The 19,641-nt window shown below is 41.5% G+C and overlaps 2 protein-coding genes across 2 annotated transcripts; one reads left to right on the top strand and one right to left on the bottom strand.

Annotated features, from left to right (window-relative positions):
- The first annotated feature begins 889 nt into the window (after positions 1-889).
- Positions 890-3,270, top strand: LOC104587483 (uncharacterized). The gene is made up of 4 exons (XM_010245111.3): positions 890-1,199; positions 1,329-1,984; positions 2,064-2,210; positions 2,307-3,270. Exons 2-4 carry the CDS (start codon positions 1,489-1,491, stop codon positions 2,324-2,326), a joined length of 663 nt encoding a protein of 220 aa, XP_010243413.1. The 5' UTR covers positions 890-1,199; positions 1,329-1,488; the 3' UTR covers positions 2,327-3,270.
- Positions 3,271-8,187: 4,917 nt separating this feature from the next.
- Positions 8,188-9,804, bottom strand: LOC104587482 (protein LEAD-SENSITIVE 1-like). The gene is made up of 2 exons (XM_010245110.2): positions 9,592-9,804; positions 8,188-9,480 (listed from the first exon to the last, which is right to left on the bottom strand). Exons 1-2 carry the CDS (start codon positions 9,725-9,727, stop codon positions 8,633-8,635), a joined length of 984 nt encoding a protein of 327 aa, XP_010243412.1. The 5' UTR covers positions 9,728-9,804; the 3' UTR covers positions 8,188-8,632.
- Between the last annotated feature and the right edge of the window lie 9,837 nt (positions 9,805-19,641).

A 19,641-nucleotide genomic window follows, 5' to 3' on the forward strand; every position in this document is an offset into this window, starting at 1 on the left:
TAAAAAAATCCAATTATTCTTTTACAAGACAAGGGGTGATTTAGAAGAAAACAAGTGATCCAAAAACATCCCATGCTCCTGATGTAAACCACTTAAGAAATTGTTTCAATCCGTAGAACAAGGATATTAGAATTTATGTCACTGTTACAAACGAACGATGGCTGAAAGTCTGAGTGACCGAGGGATTAGTTGATTAAAATGTTGTTTATAGAAAAAAGGTTATTAAGAAAAGGATGGGGACCACTTTTTATTTTAGTTAATAACGGCAGCATATTGACGAAAGTAGGATTCATTAACAGGAGCTTTTCTTGGCTTTGTCCGGGAACGAACACAAGCGCTTTCTCCGGAGATGTTTTCAATACATGACGAGGATGTGCTGTGGGGGGCTGATTTGATTTCATGGACATTGCAACACATCGCAATCGTATATTAAGAACATCTCGCATCTGCGCCCCACAGAGCGTACCCAACGAACACCACCCACAATACATCGCAATGTCAACTACGGAAAAATTGGATCATTGTATCTGCATTTCAGTCAATTTTAACATTCGGATCAGATTTAACGGGTAAATAATAGTATCGACAAATTTGAACCGTTGGTTCTGGCAATCAGACATTTTTAACCGTTAGATTTACAAATGAATAAGTTGGACCATCGGTTTAACCGGGTTGATTCACAAATGATGAATGAAAGTCCATTAATAAGTGGTTATTGGTACTCCACAGTCCACAGTCCACAGTCCACAGTCCACACCACACCGAATCAACGGAAGTAGCCAGACAGAAAACGCGTGAGAGGGTCCAGTTGGTGCTTAGCTGGCAAAACACCATCTCGAGCTCGGGATGTTCCGTTGTTGGGACCCTTGTTCGCACTATATGCGGTCTCTTACCATCCTCTTTCTCCCCCATCGAACATCAGTCTTAACCCAAGTCGCCTTGAAGACTAGAAGTTTATTGAGAAGGAATTTGTGAATTTCATCACAGGAACTTGAACATAGTATTATCATTTGAGTGACAGATCTTAGGTCCCCTGCAACATAGACGATAAATCACAGCTTACACCATTTTGACGGAGAAGATCAGACAAGGCATGGAATACATTAAAGGTCTGTTCGTCAACAAGATCGACCGCTGCGAGCTCAAGGAGGGTGATCACATCTACTGCTGGAGATCACTTTACATCCACGCTCACCATGGTTCGTCTAATATTAACCTCTCTCTCTCTCTCTCTCTCTCTCTCTCTCTCTCTTATATTTTGATGGTTCTCTATCTTGAACGTAAACGATGGTGGGTTTTGTTCTCCGACAAATTTAATATTGTTACAGGGATATACATCGGTGACGAACACGTTATTCACTTCTTCCCTACAGAAACAGAAGGATTTTGGTCGGATTTCTTGGGGTCCTACTGGAATCCCTCGTGCAAGAAATGTGACAAGTCCAACCGTGACCGTCAGGGAATGGGATCGGACAGGTTGGGGCATCGATGGGCTTTCTTCAGAACCATGTTTTAGGCGAGGTATTTATGATGGCCTTACGCGGTCTTGGCGACATTTTCCAGATCAAAGAAGTGGAATCCCTCAAGGCCATTCTGCAGATTCTAATTGAACCGGGAGATCAGACGATTCGGGATGGTTTGGGGAGCAAACTTGTCGAGGAGCTGGGGCTTCGGAGTAACGTTGTAGATCATCTCAAACGTTTTATTAGTGCGAATGCCACCAACATGCTTATTGCTCTTCCACATTGGTTGAAGTCTGGTCAGAATGTCTTTCGTCCACTGATTTTAATCTACCAATCGGATATTGGAATTCACAAGGATGTTCGTTCCGTTGACGTCGAGCAACTGGTTGTCGAGCTAAACCCGGTGGACTCAAAAGCAGTAGTTGTCTTCGATGGGGTCGGAACCGACAGGGAGCAACATATTTCTGAGTCAAAAGCAACTAAGCCAAACGTAGGAGGCAAGCCTGATTGGTGTAAGAGAGGTGAGCTGTAAATTAACCTCATATCTCTGTTCTCTCTCTTTCTTTATATATATTGGAAATTATAAGGATCTTCATTTAGGTGAGGTGGAGGGGGAGCAACTAATTGTTGAGCGAAAGCCGGTGGAGTCTGAACCAATTGTCCATGGGGTTGGAACTGACAGGGAGCAACGTATTTCAAAAGCAACTAAGCCCAACGGAGGAGGCGAGGCTGAAGAGTGCAGGAGTTGTGAGTTGTAAATTAACCTCATAGACTCTCTCTCTCTCTCTCTCTCTCTCTCCATATATGTATCGGATTTTGGAATTCACAAGGGTCTTCGTTTAGGTGAGGTGGAGATGGAGTAACCAGTTGACGAGCTAAATCCGGTGGAGTCAGAATTAATTGTAGAAGAAAGTGTGCTGGTACAACGTTTCAAATCAGTCCTCCATGTTAAACAACAACAGCCGATAAGAGCCACGAGTTCGGAGGTTAGGGAGGACTCTGATTGGCAAACCAAGATGCTCTCGACCTGATCTTCCAACGATGTCCATGGATCTATAAAAATGATCTAGTGATCATCCAACCGTGTGAGGCCAACAGACCGACGGATTCATATGATCTCAACTTGGTTGATTTCTGGGTTCAGTTCTACGGTCTGCCATTGGAGTACCTGACCATCCCTATGGTTGTGAACATCGCTTCCATAATTGGAAACCCTAAATCCCCGCCCCTCGAAGAAGCAGAAAAATGGTGCAAATATGCTCGTATGAGGGTCACGATCAACGTTGACAATCCACTCCCCAACAAGGTCTCTGTTACTCTCCTCAATAATGTTGACATTGAAGTTACTGTTAGATATGAACAACTGTCTCGGTTATGTTTCTTCTGTGGGCGCCTAGGGCACGACGAACAAGGCTGCTCCATTCTTTCTGAACTTGGCCAAGCAATTGAGAATAGCAAATCTGATGTGGAAAAGCAACAACCGGTTGCACTTCTCAAGTTCCATTGTGATGACTCCATACTTGCAGCATCTCCGGCCTGAAAACTGAGCTCCAAACCAGAAATCACCGTGCGGCCTTATTGTCCCCATCTCAATCCCTTACCAGATACCTTCAGCAGCAAGCAACAAAGATCATGCAGTTTGATGATGTCCCTGATAGGCGTTCCAAGCTTCCATGGCCTAATTAATCAAGGCCACGTAGATCCCATGCATACCACGGTTGTGAATAACCACTAATCTTTTAGTTATTTTTCTTTGTATGTCTCGAGAACTCTGTAAAGTGATAGACATAATATTCTATATCATATTTTTTTATAGTATTGATACGGCCAAAAACCGAACACCAATTAGAAACCACCAAATGGCAACATGATTGGGGCAAAGTTGTCAATTGACGAGCTGATCGGGTCCTGACAAGTTACGAGTTAACCTGGTCCTAACGAATTACGAGCTAACCTAGCTTTGATGACCTATGAGCTGACTTGGTTCTAACGAGCTAATCTGACACCAATTCATAATATGCACAAGCAAGACGTGGCTGAACTGATCAGAACATCAATGCCAATGCACTTTGATTGTACGCGATCTGGTTGCTCCTAGCTAAAGGGCAGTTCGGACGTCGGTTGCTTAGTTGGATGGTCAAACTGTAAGAAAAGGAAGCTCAGAGGACCCGGGGTGGTTTACCCAGCGTGGAAGCTCCGATGCTTAAGTCAAGTGCGAGCTAGTAAATCTCAAATGCCAGAGTAGTAGTAAGCAGTTAATCACGCATACCTTGTGTCGTTGGGATTGATGCACTTATATAAGTAACCTATCGTGTGTATCACGAAACACCTCCGAGATCTTTGGCCCGTACTGTTAGGAGTCTGTTTCGCACTAGAATGTGGACTTCATGCTAGCCGATAAGGCTTATTGAGTATGTTCGATCTAGGCGGGATGAGGATAAGACCTACAGATGTGCGGCGTGATCCAGTGGAGCTCGGAGACAGCTGGCTTGCTTCTAGAAGTTGGCTACGTGTCACTTCAGCAAGTCTGGCCACCATGAGCTACTTAGACCTCGATCCTGGTCGAGGTGCCCGAGGTACCCTAGGTGACCAGGCCTGCTTACGTGGCAGAAAGTGCCGAGTTGATGTCCAATCATCAGGTCACTTCCATGTGTCCATGTATGAATAGGTCGGGCCAAATCTCCCCTCATCACACTCTATGTAGCCCACTGTCTACCTTGTGCACACAATGTGTCAATTGAGGGTGCAACAAGAGGACTAAGCTCCAACCATGTGTAAGAGACATGTCGGTTCTTGGATGAAGCCCCTCTCCTATAAATAGGTGAGTCCTCTATTCATTTTGACACAATTGAACATGGTAGCATGCTACTATGAACAAAGCACGCTGGACACCTTGGCACATGGAGCTCTCCAACTCCCCTTACGAGTTCTTTAGCTCATCACGGGGAGCTTACCAACTCCCCCATGAGCTCTTAAGCTCATCTCATGGAGCTCTCCAGGTCCCCTTACGAGCTCACCAGTTCTCCTCATAAAGCTCTTCGGCTCACCTTCTCTTCCATTGGCATTACTACCTTAACTGTCGAAGCCCACGCCCTTGGGATATCACCTGGGGCCTCTGATGTCTCTTCTGACTAATAGGTCTTCCTTACAAGCTGAGGTGTCAAAGTGCTGAGCCGAGGTGACATTCTGAGACGAGGTAACACCCTACTCCAGCGAATTTCCGCCTTTGCCCCAATGGCCGATTTTAACCTCAAGAAGTTTATACCAGAGAACAATCATATTCTCTTTGTTCCCTACTTGTGGAGACAAGAGAGAGTTTTCACGGTTGGTACATCAGTGGCGGTTAATAAGAGGTGCTGATGTGGCATAAAGCGGTTTCAGATAAAGACATGATTGATGCTCATTGAGTGGCAGTTGTGGTCAAGATTCATGGAAAGTTTGAAGGGAAATGGGTTGGGGAAGAGATGGAAAGTGGTCTAACCTTCTTAGCGCCTACACTACATATCCTTCGGATAGGGATAGGCTGTCGTAGTTCCTGGAAAGTCAATTGTCAATGATCTAAGAGAAGAGAGAAACTTTTGTCAAATAATAAGAGAGCAATCTAAGGAGAGAATGTCGATGGCTGGGGATAGATCCGGTTTCTGGGTCAGTGGTTTGATCGTCCAGCTCGCTAAAAATCATTGTTCAAGTCAAACGGACTCATAGTTCAACCACCCAAGTTAGCAGGTTGTTCACCAAGTCAATAGTCAATCGATTGTCTGGACGGTTTCTGGGTTAAATGGTTTGATCGTCTGGATCAACGATGGTTTGAACGCACACATATACACACACAGAGAATTTTACTCTCATCCAAATGTCATTTATTTATTTCATATTCAAATTCTTTTTAATTGGTTCATTGCCAAAAAATTATAATTTGAAAATAACAAATAAAATTAAGAAAAAATTACTAAAGTTAATAAAAAATATTAAATTTTAGCAAAATTTTGTGTAGCAACTATCAAAATTAAGAAATTAATAAAACTCCTACTTAGGGGTGATTATTTTCAGGTTCAAGCAACTATTTTCTTCTAAGCAAGGTCAAGCTCAGATCTGCACCAATTCCATACCTAATGCGGCCTGTATGGTTGTCAATGAATCGAATTTAGTTGCATCCGCATCCGCATTTGATTATGAAATATCTAGATCCACATCTGCCTTCAATTATTATATTAGATTTTGGATTGGGTTTGGATTTAATCCACAACCATCTTAATGTGTTTAAAATGACCAAACAATTAAAAAATTTTTTAAACAGTTAAATATTTTTAACCCATATATGTATAATAAGTGTATATAATATAAAATATTAAAATAATATTTTTTATTGGAGTTGGATTTTAGCTAGATCAGATGCGGTTAAATGTGCATCTAATCTGATTATTAATCAAATGCAAGTTCTAATATCCAAATCCATTATAATCGGGTATCAGATTTTTGGAGTCCGTTGATAGCCCTAGCGGGCAAGGCCCAAGTTAAGTAACCCCTGCACTCGACTTAAAAGTTATATACATATGTATTTAGAAAACAAATTTTATGCTAATATATCGATAGAAATTATTACTAATTTTTTGTAATAGACTAAAACTAAATAAAAAATTTAATTTTTTAAAAAATTATAGTTTTATAATTAACAAGGGTAATCCTATCATTGTCCTAGGTTGATAATCAAACCAAAACCCAACCCAAAGTCTTAAACCTCGAGCTCATGCTTAAATTAATATAATCATGACTAAAAAATTAATCTATAGATTAATTTAATTATGACTATGCCCTTATTTTATATATTTACTAATATTTAAATATTTGAAATACTTAAGTAAAATTTTACAAAAAATAATTATAACATTCAATCATTAAGTAATTAGTAATAATTTATTATTTTTGTTAAAAATCATTAATCCTTATAATAGTTTTCAATTTCTGTTATTTCAATTTCCCTTGAAAAATCTCATGCATCGCATGGATCTCCGCTAGTTACCAACTAAAGAAGCTTATGTAGGACAACTTGAGAATCCAATGTTGTTCTATTCTAGATTTATTATTGAATAATATCAATTTATATGTGTCATTGTGTGTATTTCTATTTTCTAACCCTATCTACAATTTAGTATTATGATAGTTTACTTGAGACGTTCATAATAGTATGTGATCTAAATGTTCCTAATTAGTGGATTGTTTTGGGAAGTTTATGGCAATGGGGGCAGTGTGGGGCAGGGTTTTCCATGACTTGTCCTTGAACCCAAATTCAAATACTGCGCCATGTACCTCAATGGTATTAGAAATCCCTATCTTCATAGGGAATTTGCATGTCATGGGGCGGGTTTGGGTTGAGAATGGGGCAGGATGGACAAATACCATCCCTGTCCTATCTATAGTCCCTACCCTAGAGTAGTTTTGCGTTTCCCTTAAACACGCCCCAAACTCGACCAGTGGTAAAAAAAAAATCCATTGATCCAGTATCTCACAAATGGGCAGGTTAGATATTAGAGTATCATAGCGTCGGGACCAGGAAGTAGCTAAGCAGAGGGTATTTTGTCTTTAGACAATTTTGTGATGATCCCTATCAATTGTGGAAATTCTAGAATGAATGAATTTAGAATATTTGCTACGGAATTTGTACTATTTGATCAATGTAAGGCATTATAGTTAATGTAGTCCACAATCATTATACGGAATTTGTACTGTTAGTAAGTTTTTAATAGCTACTTCATTAAGAATTTCAAAAACTAGTTTGTTAGTGCATTTCTAATGGCTAGCTTTATTAGATGCTTTAGTGGCTAGTTTTACATTAAATGCTCCAACTACTAGTTTTTTTCTTTGTTTGGAGAAATCTAGAACTTTCTTTGAGAGTTGAGAGAATCTTCTCTTTGAGTGAATGAGTCCCCAACCTGTTTGGATGTGAGTCCACAACCTTGTTAACCTCATATATAAACCATTTTAAATTAATGGAGTTTCATCCAATCTCATCATTTTCTCCGATTCTTTGAGCAAATTAATTTCTTTCATATTTTCTCTATATATTTGAGCTACATCAAAAACTAAGAGATGATATTGACACCATCTTATAGTGGGCAAACTTTATGTCTGGTACTCTTTTGCTACAATCTCTTGCATTGAGATTCTTTACACAGCACCAACATCATTCTCCTATTGTGGGAGGAAGTGGAATACATACATAAGGATCCATGATATTAAATGTAATTTTTCATCTTCTCGAATTGAAGGTATTGTATATCTTTCTCAAAGCTAAGACTTCTAGGAGGAAAGAACAATACATCAATGACCCAACAATGTTTTGAAATGTGGTGTGACATTGAAGGCCAATCAGAACTTGCCATTGTTAATTTAAGATTAACAATGTCGAAGGGTATTTGTGTCTTATTCAAATACCACTTAACAATTGATTAACTGGTTAACAAGTTTTAAAAGTTTGACAATTAAACTTTCCAAGAGTGCGTTGATGGAATTGTCTGTAGATACAGTTGCTTTGGGGACATAAGTATATATCTTCTTAAAGCAAGAGCAATCATGGATCTTGCATTGGAATTTGATGGAGGATTTGAGTTTAGTCGAAAATTTGCCTCGTTAACCTGAAATGCTCCTTAAAGAAAAGAGACCGGACATGCAGATGAGAGTGAGACGATGGCCAGAAGGCTACGGTAACAAGTGTGAAGCACCGAACTAAGAGAAACGTTTTTATTTTTATTATGAGATAAGAAATGACGAAGAAAGATTAAAGAGGTAAATATAATAAGATATGATAAGAAAAGAGATAAAGAAAATAAAATACATCGTTAAGAACAACTGAAGAAAATCAAATAAGACAACTAATCTCTCCAATCACAACTGAAAAGAAAAGCCCAACTTGGCCAGATTATGAGCTGCAAAATTCACTTCCCGAGGATTCCAACTGAAACTGATGCTGCAACCATCACAGACCTTCAAAATGTCTTAGCAGAACTGGAGGTTATTTAACTCTACCACCACCAAATCCCTTCAAAATATCTCTCTCACACGAGTCCATGATATGTTTTGAGGGTTTACAGGTCACCTCTCTTACACCCAACCGCCTCCCCTCCGCCCTTGGATTCATAGCAAGCGGTTCCGGCCCCATCGGAAACTGGTTTTCATTCCACCGGCTTTCGTTCGATAACCAGTTGCTCGACCTCAACTAAACGAACATCCTTGTGAACTCCAATATCCGATCGGTAGAGAGCGATAACATAGATAAAAAGAAGTGAAATAAACACCTCCAGAACAAGCTTCAACCAAATTGGAAGAGCATCACGCATGTTGATCGCGGTACTCCCAAAGAGCTTAAGAAGAGTTACAACGTTACTCCCAAGATTCTGTTTGTCCTTCCCAAAAAGCCCCAGTTCCTCGACAATCTCTTCAAGTTTGCTCCCCAAAACGTCCCGAGTCCTCTGATCTTCCGCTTCCAATAGATTCTTCAGAATGGCAATGATGGGTTCAAGTACTTTGATCTGGAGATTTTTGCGAAGAAAGGCTTTCAATTTCTCGTTTAAAAAGAGCTGCTGAAGAACGCCATTCAACGCCCCAACCTGTCCGATCTCACGGGGCTTTCGTGCGATCAAGCCGGTCGAGCAGTAGATCGCAAAGTGCTCGCAGTTGTTATTAAAGACATCATACCTCCCGAACCCATTACACTCCAGGAGGAACTTGGCGCGCTGCAGGATCAGAGCAGGAGGGCTGGATTTAGCATGGCTGCAGGTTCCTGCTCGGATCCTGGTGAGCAAGAAAGCTCGCGAGACATTGTAATGGAAGCGACGGAGCTCACCGCCCGAGAGAAAGCAATCCAAGCAACACTTAACCACTCCCTCACGGCTGGAGTAGTCACATTTTGTGCATGGATTTCGAAGAATACTGGACCCATCCCAGGAGGATCCAGAGAAATACGACGAATTTCTGTCTGAAGTGAAGAAGTGAATGACTTGTTCGTCGCCGATGTATATCCCTGTAACAATATTAGTTGGAGAACAAACCAACCACGATTTACTACCAGGATAGACAACCATCGACATCAAAACACAAAATGAAAGAGACAGGGGAGGTGGGTTAGACCAACCATGATGGGCGTAGATGTAAAGGGGTGATCTCCAGCAGTAGATGTGATCACCCTTCTTGAGCTCGCAGCGGTCGATCTTGTTGACGAATAGGCGTTTAATGGATCTCATGCCTGGTTTGATTTTCTCCGTCTCCATGGTGTAACCTGGTTTGATTTTCGTTTAGGTCAGTCCTTCATGTGATAAAATGCTATAGTAAGTCCTCTGCAACGTAAACTCAGTATATATAGACATAATTGCAAATTACAGGGCTGTAGTAGTGTAAATCCTTCTTAAGAAACTTCGACACTTCGGGTCAACTCCGCAGAAAGCCCTTGAGGTCAAACTGCTGTTCGACGAGACTCGAGAGTGGGAGGACCGTAACTTGGAAGCATCCTTTTCACTGGTACTTCCCGGAAGAATCCAAAACAAAAAGCTCCAAATGATGAATCCTACCTTCCGTCTATAAGCTGCTGATCTACCGTTGACTTTGTTATAATTATCTATTTCTTTTCTATGGTTTACGGACGCTAATATTTGATACCACACGGTCCACACTAGAATTTGAAAGGAAGTTAATGAATTTGGTTTATTTTAGTTGTATCCGTGTTAAAATCAAAGAATCCCGGGATGCTAATTCGGCGAGGTCGCTCTGATGCTTAAGTCAGTAGGTTAGTAGTGAGCTAAAGCAGCGAGCTAAAATTGCTTGAAAATGAAAGAACGTGAGAGCAAGAAATCACGCATACCTTGCACCCCCGGGGGGTGAAGCCTTTTTATAGTGGAGTCCTCGCGGGTTTCGCAGAGTGGTTCCAGAATCCTCGACACGATGAGGTCCGTTTCCGCGATAATGGGGATAAGTGGTGGGGCTTATCGAGTCTGCCCGAATTGGTTGGGGAAGATAAGGCTAGCTGTTACGCGGTGTGATCCCGCAAGGCCCGGAGTCTGGTGGCGAGATCTTCGAGGTTGCCACATAGTGGTCTGTTAATACTACCCGAGCTACCGCTCTTTAGATCCAGCCTGGAGCGAACGTCGAAGTGCCTTGGGATCTAAGTGGTCCTGATCCAACCTTACACCGAGGTGAACTCGTCCCGAGGTGGTTTGATTCTCCGAGCTCGATCTGTTGAGGACTTGGCATGTTGGGCTGAGTTGTCATCTTACTAGTTAGGCCAGATCCACTTGTCCCCCTCTTACTAGGTCGGGCCAAATTGCCCTTCATTAATTGCCCCCCACTCCCCGAGTCGGGGGTCCCTATCCAGTGCGGGGAGTTCATGATGAGTCCAGGTGGATTTGGCAAGAGGTTTAGGCAGTCTGTCGAGCAGATCAGCCGGTTGGACTTGTTTGAACCTCTGGTTTAACCAGACGTAGCCCAGGTCGCATTGGGTGTACACGTGGACGTCACGCTGTTTATGGACCTCGCGGACGTCAAAAACGCGCTCAACCGATTTCGTCCTCGGGTGTCGTGCAACCGATTTTCATGAGTCATTGGATCGAGCAGATCTCAGCATTAATCGCCTCGTGGTGAACTATAAATAGGGTGCCGAGGGACCCCTCTTTTTCGCCAAAAATCCTGTGATTGAGCTCTCCCGAGGTCGCATCAGAGTCTTTCAGCTCGCTCTTTCTTTGTGTTCCGAGGTTGTCATTCTTTCGGTGAGTTCATGTTTTCCTTCGTTTGTTCTCCTTTGTTATTTTCTTTTTAATCATGTCTAGCTCTAGCATAGATAGACTCTTAGGTGATTCCAGTGAGGTCAAGGGCACCGAGGTGCAGTCCCGGGCCCCTGCTGGGGAGGCCAGCTCGTCGCTGGATGACTCCCCTCTTCAGTGTTTAGAGTGAGCTCCTATGCGTGAAGTTGGGCCATCTCGGCCTGGCGAGTCCGAGGCACGGGAGGAGGGACCGACCTCTAGGACGGAGGTCCCATCTTCTTCCCGGGGTCGGGATCCAGACAACTTCGGTCCTTCCACCTTGACCTCGGATTGGTTAATGTACTTAGTAGCCCGCTATCGTCTTCTTGATAGCTTAGTTTTTAGTGTTCCTCTAGGTCAATATCCTTGGGATCAATACCCCTACGAGCTCGCGGTTTTTGAGGAGCAGCTCAATGCCGGGCTGCGCTTCCCGCTTCACCCCTTCATTATAGAGATAATCAAATTCTTTAACATCACAATTGACCAACTAAACCCGAACTCTATCCGGAACATAGTAGGCACCATCTCCCTGTTCCATGAGTATAACCGACCTCTGTCCCTAGATGTCTTCATTTCGATCTATTCGATCAAAAGGAATTCTGCTTGTCTACGCGAGGACGTCAGACAAAGTTACTACATCTCTCCTCGGCCCGGGTTTAAAATCCTGTTTGGCTGGCCGAACAAGGTTCCAACCTGGAAGAGGAGATACTTCCTTGTCCAAAATCCTGAGGGATTGTCTTTTCCAACTCATTGGAGGGTAGCTATCAAGGATCCCGGGGTGAGTTTAGATGCGGAGACTAGGGCAGTTATCAACTCTTGGAGGAACCTCGACCAGGAGATGAAGAATTTCTTGGCCGAGGAGAAGCTTGTGCGAGCTGGACTGAGCCCTCCAGGTAGGTCTTCACCTCGGTGCTTACTTACTTTAAGTGTTTTTTAGTTCGTGACTAACCTTTCCTTTTCCTCTTGTAGTAGCCATGCCAAAGGTTGACGCTAAGAATCTTCTCAAGAGCTTCCAAAGAGGAGGGAAGAAGAGGAAGGATTCAAAGAAGTCTCGTCGGGAGGCTGGTCCTTCTGCCCCCGCTCAATCCGAGGTCCTTGCGCCGGAGCCGATCTCTGCCGAGCTCCCGGAGGAGGAGGAGGCCCGCCCTCGGCTTCCCGTTGTGGACCTGGACGAAGACCAGGAGGAAGGCATTCTGCCTCATGAACCGAAGGGCATTTCGACAATCGAGCCTCAACTCCCAAAGACAGTATAATGACCCCTCGGCTCGGGCTGCTCAAAAGCAAGGATGTCATTTTTCCAGCTAAGGTCGCGGAGTGGGCTGACATGCCTACAAGCTAGCTCGGAGGATGAGAACATAGCTTCTTGTAGCGTTTCCCACAGACGACGCTAATGGATTAAGCGCAATCTGGCTGCTCCCAGCTAGAGGTGACCTGGCTTCCAGACAAACGGCGGACTGAACCTGCAAGGATATCAGAGAACCCCAGGATGCTAACCCGGCGAGGTCGCCCCGATGCTGAAGTCAGTAGGCTAGTAGCGAGCTAAAACAGCGAGCTAAAATTGCTTGAAAATGAGAGAGCTTGAGAGCAAGAAATCACGCATACCTTGCACCCCCGGGGGGTGAAGCCTTTATATAGTGGAGTCCTCGTGGGTTTCGCGGAGTGGTTCCGGAATCCTCGACACGATGAGGTCCGTTTCTGCGACAATGGGGATAAGTGATGGAGCTTATCAAGTCTGCCCGAATCGGTCGGGGAAGATAATGCTAGATGTTACGCGGAGTGATCCCGCAAGGCCCGGAGTCTGGTGGCGAGATATTCGGGGTTGCCACGTAGTGGTCTGTTAATATTACCCGAGCTACCCCTCTTTAGATCCGGCCTGGACCGAACCCCGAAGTGCCTTGGGATCGAAGAGATCCTGATCCGACCTTACACCGAGGTTAACTCATCCCGAGGTGGTTTGATTATCCGAGCTCGATCTATTGCGGACTTGGCATGTCGGGCTGAACTGTCATCTTACTAGTTATGTCGCGTCCACGTGTCCCCCTGTTACTAGGTAGGGCCAAATCACCCTTCATCACTACGAATTATAGATATATTAAATTTGAGTTGATATGTATTACTCAAAATAATTATTTAGTATAGCATAGTTTAAATTATATTATATTTAGTGAAACATTATTTTGGTAAATATGGATGATATTTAATGGTTTTATTAATTTGTATAGGTGATGGATGATTGAAGGTTTATTTTACTACTTAAATATTTTTGTCATTTAATTCAAAGAGATTAACCGTGTTGATTTCATGTTATTTCAAATCAGTTCGGAAGGACTATAAATTCAAATATGTAAAGTACAAATTCAAATAAGTTATTCACTACAAGTAATAAATAATTTATTTATTAATTAAAAAATAAATATTTAATAACTTTCAATAATATTGAAAATATTATTAATTAACTAATTAAAAAATATAATTTTAAATAATTAATATGAAATGATTTTTTAATAATTTTCAATAATACTAAATGTTTTTAAAAAATTAATATTTTTTCAACAATATTTTTTCAATAGTATTAATAAGTAATAGGGTTTCATTTTTATAAAGTGAAATTTGATGAGGGGTAATTTGGCCGATCAATAACAAAGAGACACCAAACACGTGGTGAGTCTGAATTGTCTACAACACTTCAGCACCATGTGAGATAGGTCGGGTGGAGTTGAAACAACTTACATGGCCTACATCTGATTAGAGAGAGACTAATAGGTCTCTCTGCGACAAGACAACACGTATCACCTCAAGAAGACAAACCGAGGACCTCAAAGACTAGCATGATCGCCCCAACCTAGGTAGACAAATACTTGAGTAGGACTTCTTGGGTACCGATCGTCCGACCTAAGTGGTAGGACGTCCTTATCCAGAATAACACGCCAATCGGTTTTGATTTAGGCAGTGGTACGTTGCCTTCTTAGTACGCATATCCCCAATTCCCACACGATTCAGGGAGTCTACATGTGGATCACCGCCAATGTGGAAGGAGTGCACTGAGAAGATAACGGACCAATAAGACCAACCATTACCAGATATCTTAGACACGGAACATGGACCCCAACGCCTATAAAAAGGACCTCAATATTCCTTTAGAAGGCATGCACAATCTATGCAACTCACTCTTTGCTCTCTCAAGCTCTCTGCTCTCAACACTGTCACTGCTAACTTCAGCATCAGAGTGCTTAGCTCGGGTTCAGCACTTCGATATGTATTCAAGCTGTCCTCCAATAAGGAGATCGTCAAGTTCTAGCAACATCAAAATATGTATTCATAACTTTATTACTAAAATTTCTAAACAATACTACTAAATAACTAATTAAATAATAATTTTAGAATGTAATAAATTCTAAATAACATTTTATGATAACTAACTTATTATTAAAATGTTTTTTATTAAATTTAAATAAAACTATTCAATAACAAATACAAAACTAATTATTTTTATCTTTCATCAAAAGTTAAATAGATTGAGAATATGTGGTGATATCACAGGCTTAGAACTTCGATGATCAAGTTAGTTGACGAGCTATGTGAAGAATGGTAGATGGAAATTTAATAAGGCATAAACTATGAATTGAATCCTAATTTGACCTTTATAAAGGCTTGGATACATGTTGGGAGTGTACGTGTTTGGAAGGTGGGTGGCACATGTCGGTCTTGTAAGACACATGGAGCTTGGCTTGAACATCTGGAGCTCAAGTAGGACACCTGAAGTTTAGTCAGGACACTTGAAACTCGGTTAGGACACCAGGAGCTCAATTAGGGCCACCTGGTGTATGATCAAGCAACTTGGAGTGGGCCTGGGGCCCATTGACTAATGGGGTTGTCACATGTGTGGGAAATTCCGCTACATGGGTTGCCAAATGGTCACCTCCTAGGCTTGTGGTAAAGTTTGGAACTCGTCCTATGGGATAGCTCCAATCAGTAGGAGTTACCTCTCCCAATCAATAGCTCAGTTGCCTTTCGATCTATTGGTTGGTTGGGCCTTAGCAATAGTTCAAAATTGCTTGTATGTCCTTGATGAGCGAGTTGCACATGGTTGAGCAAGGTGAACCATGACCCCCGAGGTGAATCTTGTTGCCTTGAGGTCGTGCTAGTCCACTAAGGTCCAGTTCTTGGGTCAAACGGCAACTCTCCTTTGGTTGTCACGTGTCCAATTACCTCGAGGTCGGTTTTACCCCCATCACTTTCCCCCCACTTCCAAGGTCAAGGTGGTGTAACTACAGTGAAGGAAGTCTCCACTCTAGAGCTAAACCTTGTCGGGTGTTTGGTTGATCATTCCATCTAAATCCATTGGTCTATTTGGAAACACTTCTTGGAAGTGCCCTAACAAGTGTGTCACTTGTACACATGGACCAGAGGCTGCTTACCAACCAAATTCGAACTTCGAAAATGTACTCAACTGCTTTGGTTCCTTGAAGAGTCCAACCATCGCGGATCCTAGCCATCAAACCCATTTGATTGTAGTTGTCCGTTGTCTACTTCCTTTACCTATAAATGGGATCCCCATGGTGGGTCCATTTGCACATCCATCTTTAAAGTGGTTCCCCCTTGAGGTCAGAGATCTTGCTTCCAAATCTCTATTCATTAGTTTCTTCTCATCTCATCTTCATTCTTCAGTTCCTCCTAGGTGAGCCTTCCCTTCCTGAGTTTCTTTCCTTTTCACTATTTTTCAGTATCCCGATGCTGACCTCTGAAGATCATAGGGGGTCAAGGCAGCTCGCCTCAATCCATAACAAGCTTGAGATTAGCCCTAGTGAGCATTTCATCACGACCCAATGTGCCTTAGTTGATCTACAGAGGATATGTCTCTTCTACGGGTCCCTAATGAGTACCGTTTTAGGATTCCCACTCCCAGCGAGGCCCCTTGGCACCACAGCGACAATGAGGTCTATTTGATTGAAAAGCACTTTGTTTCATGGTCGATGTTTCCCCTCCCATGTCTCATGACCAACCTTTTGAATTGCTTTCTAATCACCCTAGGGTAGCTCTCCCCTAATGCCATAAGGCTAATCATGGGGTAGCTCGGTAGAGAACGCACATGGGATTCTCATCAATATATGGGCTTTCTTGCCCTTGTGTGCACTTAAGAATCACCCTGGGGACCAGAAATACTATTATTTCGCCTTCATGACCAACAAGAAGTTCCTCGAAGGCCTTCCAAACAAAGTCTCAGATTGGAAGTTGAAGTATTTCTTTGTTGTCCAAGACAGTTAATGGAAGTTCATCAATCACTAGGGCTCAGTTGTTGGCAACCCTGAGGCCCATCACTTGACTTTGGAGGAATCACCCCAATTAGGGGAGGTCACTAGTGTCAGGCTGAAGATATATGATTATTTGAGCAAGGGCACTCCTATGAGATAGCCTAAGCCTGAAGCGCCTAGGCAGTTATCCTTTACTTTATCAAAGTCCTGTCCCCGATGCTTGACATGTGCACATATATTTTTCCGAGTTGACTTGGTATAGATTGAGTTCTTCTCTTTTTAGAAATAGACATGGACTAGATGCTGGGGAGGTTCACCACCAAGAAGTCGAAACCGAAGAAGAGGAATACCACCAAGGGTGAGTCTTCCCACGCCATCGAGGCACAGGTTATTATGAACACCACCGAGGTCATTGCCTTGGAAGACGAGGACCCATAATTTCAGGCAGCCGAGCATCCCATAAGGCCGGAGGTGCGAGCTGGGAGTAGGAGCACCCAAACGTTGCCATCCCCAAAAGTCCCCCGAGCACCAAGATCCTCAACCCCTCCTCCATCTCTTGTGAAAGAGGGATCATCTATCTTACCTCTTGAGTGAGTGCCAATTTGGACTCCTGCTTGGTCAATTCACCAAAAGTGACTCTATGTGGAAACACGCAATTGCCTATCAACTAAGCAAGGGTCGGTGCTCCTTCATCCTGGGTGGAGATAGAGAGCTTGCCCTTTAACGTGATGAAGACATGCCTTTTTAACCAAATTATGAACGTAGGGTGGTGGCTCGACGCTATGGCGCAAGCGGTTTGTGCGTGGGCTCAAAGCTAGGAGGACCAAGTTGATAACTTGGCTCTAATCGAGGAGAGTTACCTCGCTAGGCTTAACAAGGTGCTGGCGGAGAAGTCCTAGGTGCTCTTTGACTTAGAAGCTTAGAAGGCCAAGCATGAGGCAATCATATCTTGCCATCGGGCATCGATTATTGAGCTGTCCCTAAAGCTCAAAGCTTCCAAGTCTGAACACCGAGGTCCTAGAGAGGGAGGAGGCTAAGAGGGTCAAGTTGCTAAGGGTCCAAGAGGAGCTAAAGGTTGAGGTAGAGAGACTCAAGGCAGAAAAGGCTGAAAAGTAGAGGGTTTAGGGGGAGTTGTTGGCTATAGTTCAAACAGAAGTGGTCGTAGCTTACAAGCTCTCCAAGGGAAGCAGTATATTTACCTTGAACAACGAAACTGTTGAACAGTGCATTCAAGGTTTAAAGTATCGGAAAGACATTTTTAAGAAATGTATCGGGATATGCATGCGTATTGGAGAAAAACTAAGATACACATAAATACTTTGGAAACACTATAAATACTTTATTAAATCATAAAAATATATCAACAACACTAAATATAAAATCTTAATGAGGTGTATATACCTTAAATTAATATATTTTAATGGTTTTATGAAGAAATATATTATAGCTAAATATAATTTCATTAAAAAACTATATTATTTATAAATTATAATTCTTAAGTTTTAATGTTTTATGGGAAGAGAAAAACCCAACTCTCCTATCCAACCATAAAACATGCATTGGCACAACTTCTATGTGAAAATATAATTAATAATTATTTATTATTCATTTCGGAAAATTATAAAAATAAATAAGCATTGTATAATATATTCAAAAAATAGTTATTAAAGAATAAATTTCAATTGCTTTGTGGATATGATAGATCATTCATAGAATTATAATATATTCAATCATTGTGATCAAATGATAAAATATAATTAATCAATTAAATAATTTTTAATTTAAAAAATATAAAAAAATAATTATTAAATAAGAAATTTCAATTGCTTTGTGGATATGGTAGATTGTCCATAGAATTATAATATATTCAATCATTGTGATCAAATGATGAAATATAATTAATTAATTAATTAATTAATTTCTACGTGGCACGTCTCTCAATCATGAAGGGTTATGAGCTCAACTACCTCTTCAAATTTCAGCTCCAACAACTGCAGATATTAACTGAACAATCTGTTTTGCCTTGTCATGAAAATGTGATCAGTCAATTTCTCTCATTTGTGATTTGTCAATTTCTTGTAAATTATACAAACTACGAAGACCTTTTGTATTTCATACCTAGATGGGACATAATGCATATATATGTATTTGACCTCTCAAAGATCTGAAACTTTGGCATTCATTTGCACTAAAAAGAAAAAATAGTAAGGCAATAACAACAGTTATGTTGTAGAGGCAACCATGTCTAGGCAACTTTATGTTAGTTTGAATCCATTTTGCATGAATCATTTTTCCCTTCTTTTGTATTTCATACAACCTTTATGCTCCTGTTTCAATTTTGCATCTAATTAATAATTGACACGTAGGTTGTTCGGACTCACAATTCATCTAGATTCACAAGACTCCAGACTCGCTTGCATTTGAATTCACTTGAGCCTAACTGCAGATTGAACTCCCTCGTGGAAGTCATAAATCCTAGATTCGCTTGAGCCAAGCCTGTATGGGGTTTTTTCTACACTGAGAATGTTAGAAATGTTTGACCCATGACTTGACAAGCATTCCGGTTTTGTATTGGATTCAAGTCTTAAAACATTGAATTACACAGAAAAAATGGGCGAAAGAATAATGATCCAAACATTACCAAATAAGATATTTACCATTATTAATTACTCAATTTTCATGTTTAAGAGAACTGATATTTATTCATCACCGTTCTAGACTCTAGAGGATACAGGCTTTGGTTCCACCAAATGGGCTTAAATTATTCCCAAGTTATAGTAAATGGACTTATACTCTTCTACTGTTTGCAAAATCCTTTAGGGGGTGTTCTTGTTTTGGATTTTGAGAGGGAGGAAAGTTGGTCAAACAAATAAACACATGTTCTTTTTTCGGATTTATGTGGGGAACAGGAAAAGTTTATTTTCTTGGGTATTTCCTAGGTGGGTAAATAACTTTCCCATTTGGAGGAAAGTAGCCAACACTTGAATGGTACAAAAATGCTCCTTTTAATAATTGAATTTTATGGCTAAAATGGTCATTGCCTTATTTACATGGGAAATAAAAGAAATGGGAAAATGTATTTCCCCATTTAAGTCTTTCCTAGGAAACACTTACCTAGGTAAATGTATTTACCCGAATAAA

The sequence above is a fragment of the Nelumbo nucifera genome, chromosome 2 (genome assembly GCF_055504915.1).
Source record: "Nelumbo nucifera cultivar China Antique chromosome 2, China Antique-T2T, whole genome shotgun sequence".
In the NCBI taxonomy this organism is placed as follows: domain Eukaryota; kingdom Viridiplantae; phylum Streptophyta; class Magnoliopsida; order Proteales; family Nelumbonaceae; genus Nelumbo; species Nelumbo nucifera.